Source organism: Odontomachus brunneus, unplaced genomic scaffold (assembly GCF_010583005.1).
Source record: "Odontomachus brunneus isolate Ranch 3 - 2012 unplaced genomic scaffold, Obru_v1 Obru_scaffold_020, whole genome shotgun sequence".
Taxonomy (NCBI): Eukaryota; Metazoa; Arthropoda; class Insecta; order Hymenoptera; family Formicidae; genus Odontomachus; species Odontomachus brunneus.
In genome coordinates, this window is record NW_022639470.1 from 852,844 (window position 1) to 859,041 (window position 6,198).

Sequence of the window (6,198 nt, forward strand, 5' to 3'; positions counted from 1 at the left end):
GGCGCCATCGCGGAAACCGCACGGCGACGGCGACGACGACGACGCGCTCGTTCCAAATGTGTCACTTCTCGCTCGCGTAACGGCCGGAGAGGCGGCTTGTACACTCACCGTTCAGCCGAGCACCCTGCGTCTTCATCGGGCCTGACGGTAATCCATGTGCTGGATGCAACAGACGTGTGAGAAACGGCGATATAACCGCGGTGTGAACACTGCGCGAAGAACACTCACCCGCGCGCGCACCCGCTGCACACGCGCGACCCGAACGTGACTCGTAACGGCGCGCGCGAACCGTATCGCGACGGCTCGCTGGCTGGCTTTTCGAACGGAGAAGACACGCGAGCAGGAGTCACGACGGTGTATACGATACGCGGACTGTACGAGAGACGCGCGGCGCACCACCATTCAACCGCTTCAGCGCTTTCGCGCGACCGCCCGCGACTTCGCTCCGTTACGAACTCAGACTCGCTTCGGCCGCGACTCAGCCCCAGCGCCGCGCTCGTGCATCTCCGTAACTGCCCAGCGTCCCCACCACCGCTCCACTCCGCCACGCTTCTCCCTCCCTCCAGCGACAACCGCTCGGCGGCGCTCGGCAGCTCTCGGCCAAGATCGCCGAGCGCGGAGAACGAGCAGGTTGCACCGTAGATTGTAAGATTACGCTACGTGGATTGTTTACGTGTCACCTATGGTGTGTATATTCACACACAGAGTTCTTCTCTTGTGTAGGCAAAATATGTCTGTTTTCGAGGAACTTGTGCACTCTAGTGCAATAAGTTAGAGTGAAATAAGTACACTTTCTTTCACTCTAACTTATTGTAATAGCGTGCACCAGTTCAAAAGTTCTTCGGGCAGCCTAACGTAACTACGAAAAATATTGTAAATCTGACGTTTACGCGTAAATTGTGAATAACCCATGTCTATATGTAGATAAAAACGTAAATTAGGCATAAGATGTCGTCTACCTAGATAATGAATAATCTATGAATATTGTTTGAAGAACGTATAGTTTGCTTCAAAATTCACTAAGGAAAGTTTATATATTTATTTCACCTTTAGAGAATATTGTGATGTAAATTGATAAACATTATTTACTAAACTAGTTAGGATTTTCAAAATTCTTTGATTACATTGTTATCTTCAAAGTTAAATCTACCAATCTGTCACATAATGTAAAGAAATTTCTTTACGAATTGTTTTTTTAACATTACATTTAGAATTATATTACATATGACTGTCTCATAATTTTTGTGTATTTTAACGTAATTTACATTACATTGTCTAAAAAAGATCATGTGTACATCACAAAAGATACGTAGTCTATATAAATATAACTTTAAAATCTATAGTACAACCTTTATATTATTTATTTTATAAATTTTATATATTTTGTACTTTATATATTTTTATATATCACATATTTGCTTTATATATATTTACTTTCATATTATTTCTATATACTTATGATTATACAGATATATTACAAAATATACAGGAAAGTATATTACAAAATATACAAGAAATTATATATAAATGAGATAGTTGCAGTACCTTTTTGAATAATTTATAATTTTACTAATTTATAATTTTTTTAATATTATTTGTAAATATAATGTTTAAGGCTCCTGGGGAGTCGCATCATCCATCTCTTTTTAATGACGTCAGAAGCGAGAAAACGCATGCTAAAAATTCCTGCAAAATACGTCGAGATAAACAGATATATCCACAAAACGACATTTGCGATCGATTAAGTACATCTCTAAAATACTCCGTACACTTTCCTTTTGTTCTAAAAATCAATAGATAATCGGAAAATTAATATGACAAGATAATGAGGAAATTAGGTTAGAAAAGACGATTGCACGTCACATTTATTTTATAATTATCTGTTGATTGTTAGAACAAAAGGAAAGTGTACGGAGTATTTTAGAGATGTACTTAATCGATCGCAAATGTCGTTTCGTGGATATATCTGTTTATCTCGACGTATTTTGCAGGAATTTTTAGCATGCATTTTCTCGCTTCTGACGTCATTAAAAAGAGATGGATGATGCGACTCCCCAGGAGCCTTAAAGAAGATAAATTGCATATATGTGAAATCTTCATTTTGACAAATTAGATTTAACTCTGAAGATAAGAATGTCACTAGAAAATTCTATGAAGTCTAACTTTTTTAGGAAACAACATTGATAAATACATGAAAATTCTAACGATTATAAATAAAAATATAAACTTCTCTTAATTTTTTAATAAAACATACATTTTTTAAACAGTTTGCACATTTTCTATATGGATGACATACATAATTTACATTGTCTACATGTAAACATAAAATATTATAATTTACACATAAACACCAGATTCTGAGAAACATTGAGTCAATAAAAAATATCTGGCTGTGATTCTTTAAATATTACATACTAGAATTTTAGATTTTATACACAATTTTTGCTATAAGGATGAGCTCTGATTCTTTTTGTCACATAGAAAAATCAAATTTTATTTATTTATAATATTACTAGTGTATGATATTCTAATAATTTGATTTCATTGTTAAACTGGAAAAGATAAAATATTTAATAATTCGAATAAATCAAGTTAAAAATTCCTAATTAAAAAAAGTCACCATCCACATTTTAGATTACACTAGTAGCAACTAAGAAAAATTAGAAATATCATTAGTTCATCAAATAGAAATGTCGAAGAATTCGATACAATAAAGTCTATGCAAAATGTAAATTTTTTATTATCTTATTTCTACAATAGTAGAATCTATCATATATCGTGTTTTGTTCTTATTTTCCATATATCCCGTTTTCTGTCTGCGTATCCTTCCTTAATTCGTAAATCTGTAAAAAAAATATTAGCAGAAATTAAATTAAAAGGAAAACAAATATCTCAATATTTTTAATTCACCTGTATATATGCTTCAGTAAGAGTAATCATTTGAGGCAAAATTTGTGTGACATGTAAGTCTTGCAGTTCATACCACTGACCAGTGGCTCTATGCAAGATATGAACTCTGTATGTTCCTTGACCTGGTTCACCATCGTGCACTATATTAGCTACTAGATCATATGTTGTATATGGGTGTTTGGCCTTTACATCTGGCGTTAAAATATCTCCAAAATCAACATTTCTGTAAAAAAATTCAAAATATAGTATTGTTAACTATAGTATTATAACTATAGTATTGCTAACACTTTGGATATTTAATAAGTGGCACGTGATATACTCACTTAACAGGGAAATTCACGATTGTTGGATTCTTCTCAACAAAGAATGTATTTTTCGTGAATCTCTGAAAGCAAAAAATAAAATTGTCAAATAAAAGATGTGTATTAGTTCCTAGGTATTCATATATACACAGTAAAAATGTAATGCAAAATTTACTTTTATGTAAAGTATAAGATAAGGCGGCAGCTCGGTAATTTCGAATCTCTTCATGAAATTCTCCTTGTAGGTTTTATACTCCTTCTCAGTGACGGCATTAAATTTGTTCAGAAGCGTATACAAATTTACCTGCGCAAATAAAATATACGAATTTATCCTTATTTTTCTACATCTCTATTTACCCAATTAATTATTCGATAAGATACCAACCTGCGGAATAATATTCTCCGTGAATTGATCTTTAAATAACGGAGGCGGCGGAAGATCGCACGTAAGATATAAGAAAGGACTTTCCGTGACGGTTTCACCGTACTCGACGGTGTGCAGTAGTTCGCTTCTTTGGCTCTCTTCTAACTCCAACGGTGGTATTTTTCGCGTGTATATTCGCATATGTCCCAGAAATGTTTTATAAATTATACTAGAATCACGTTTTTTCGTGCCGTTTAACGCCAAGTGGAGAGCATTTAAAAACCATGAGAGAAAATCCACGGGATCACCTAAACAATACTTTATTAGCCACATTATTACTCTTATTAAGTCGCTGTGGCTATCTTAATTTATGATGTCAGGAAATCGAAAAAACCCATGTTAAAAATTCCTGTAAAATACATAGAAATTAAATTATATCTTTACAGAATAACACTTGTGCAATTGATTAAGCAAACCCGTAAAATATCCCCTTTTTACTCTAATAATCAATAAATAATCATAAAAATAACATGACAAAATCATAAAAAGAAATAAGTTAGAGAAGAGGATTGCATGTCATATTAATATATAGTTATTTATTGATTGTTTAGACAAAAGTATTGAGACTACTTTATAATTCTGCTTGATCAATTGCAAGTGTCATTTTATGGGTGAATCCTTTTAAATACTTTACATACTTTGCAAGAATTCTTATTGTATATTATCTCACTTCTGACATCAATCAAAAATTCTGCGACAAAGAGTCAGCAACCTTAAACTAAGAAAAATACATATATTAATGAAGTCCATGCTTACCTTGCTCAGTGAACTGAAACCTTTTCTTACTCCACAACACCACAGCCTGCAACATTTCGTGAGGGCTTACATGTGCCTTGAAGTTACGTGGATTCCATAATTTCCGCATAAGTTCTCCAAATCTTTGTACCAAAAGATAAGATGAATCACCAGGTGGTCTCCTTACATGAGAATAATTAGATTCTCTTAAGAAAAAATCCCTCAAAGGTGTAACATGTGAAAGTGCCTGTAAGTTACAAAAATTGTAATATACACAATGTATTGCCATTAACAGAACTCAATTACGATAAATTACCTGTAAAATGACATTACAGTAATCGTTGGCTTTTATGTTATTCATCCCTACTATTCCTGGTGAATACATAGAGCCATCAATTGCCCTCGACTGTTTGTCACTCTTATCCAGCTGTGCTATTTGTGTTTTATCAAAAGTTGGGTTCAATACATATTTAATGTCATCCAATGATGAATCTAATAAACAGATACATTTAGATGATATTGTCATGTTTTTATCCATGTCATCATCATATTATCATTATGTCACCCGTATTATATAATAATAATACTAATAATAAGTAGTATAAAGTTATAATAAGTAATAATGATAAATAGTATAAAGTATATAATGAGTGTAATAAGTAGTATAAAATATTTTCATATATATCATCATCATATTATATCACATATATGATAATTTATATCATATTATATCATATATTTATATCATATATATATATATATATATATATATATTTATATATCATATTTATATCATATTATCATATCTATTCAATCATATCTATCTAATATCATGTATTAATCATGAGAAAAAACATGCAAAAATATATATGTTTACTCTCTTACCCACTATCTCGTAATTATCTGGTAGACAATAAAATTTGAGTGTGTGCAAATTAAGAAAAACATGATGAGTCTCTGCTACACTATGGGTGTATGCATGAGTGTTACTTCCTCTACCTTGGAAATATTTGCCGCAAACTAAACAAGCATATACATTGATTCTGGACAACGACACAGAACATAATTTTTCAAAGTCAAAATCTAAAAACTGCCGATTAATCGTGTCCAAGTATGGACATAATCGTGGTGCCTCTGATTTCGTTCTTGCGTGTTTTTCATTCTCTGCAAAAAAAGACGTGTAATTATTAAATATCTTCTTTTTGCTTAATGCTCGTGTTTTCTTCGTTGTTTTATCACGACATACAGTCGTTTATCACATAATTATATAGCAATGCTTCCAAATATTATGCACACAGTTATTCAAAATTTTTGCAAAAACAATCGCCATACACCGAACGTCACTTAACCTCAAAACGCATATAAACAGTGTTTCTTGCGTTTCACAAAATCATGCTATCTAAATTGATTTATATCACCGATTACACTTTTTGCCACATGAAATTATACTCACTTTCCGTCTCATTGTCCGAATCACTTCCAACATCTACCAATTTTCGTTTTCCTAACTTTATACTTTGTTTACCAGACGCCATTTTTGTCAGACTTCAGACTTCGGACTTCGGCTGCGTTCCGAAATGCACTGCCAGTACTGAAAATCTATAGTTCATGTTACGTATATTATAAAATTTCAGTACTGGCAGTGAATTTCGGAACGCAGTCTTCAATTATTGGCTGAGCGCCGAGTCAGCGCCTCATTGTGATTGGTCCATTGAGAGTCGGCAGTCGTAATCGGCAGTCGGGTCGGCCTGTGCAGTCGGTAGTCTGATACTGGCTTTAGGAACACTTAAGGATGTATCTGAGCTATAAAAATAATACCAATTCGAT

At 33.5% G+C, this 6,198-nt stretch overlaps 1 protein-coding gene across 1 annotated transcript; it reads right to left on the bottom strand.

The window, feature by feature from the left end:
• Nucleotides 1-2,716: 2,716 nt before the first annotated feature.
• Nucleotides 2,717-5,989, bottom strand: LOC116842043 (U4/U6.U5 tri-snRNP-associated protein 2). Its single transcript, XM_032810684.1, has 9 exons — nt 5,825-5,989; nt 5,257-5,535; nt 4,688-4,863; nt 4,393-4,618; nt 3,598-3,884; nt 3,388-3,516; nt 3,234-3,295; nt 2,911-3,133; nt 2,717-2,843 (listed from the first exon to the last, which is right to left on the bottom strand). Exons 1-9 carry the CDS (start codon nt 5,904-5,906, stop codon nt 2,790-2,792), a joined length of 1,518 nt encoding a protein of 505 aa, XP_032666575.1. The 5' UTR covers nt 5,907-5,989; the 3' UTR covers nt 2,717-2,789.
• Nucleotides 5,990-6,198: the final 209 nt, after the last annotated feature.

What these genes read in the sequence shown, in the direction of transcription:
- LOC116842043 (XM_032810684.1), bottom strand. Translation starts at nt 5,906, where the DNA reads ATGGCGTCTGGTAAACAAAGTATAAAGTTAGGAAAACGAAAATTGGTA. An exon ending in AGATAATTACGAGATAGTGG is followed by an intron (nt 4,864 to 5,256) that starts GTAAGAGAGTAA and finishes TCTGTTTATTAG; the next exon opens with ATTCATCATTGGATGACATT. An exon ending in GTTTCAGTTCACTGAGCAAG is followed by an intron (nt 3,885 to 4,392) that starts GTAAGCATGGAC and finishes AGTATTGTTTAG; the next exon opens with GTGATCCCGTGGATTTTCTC.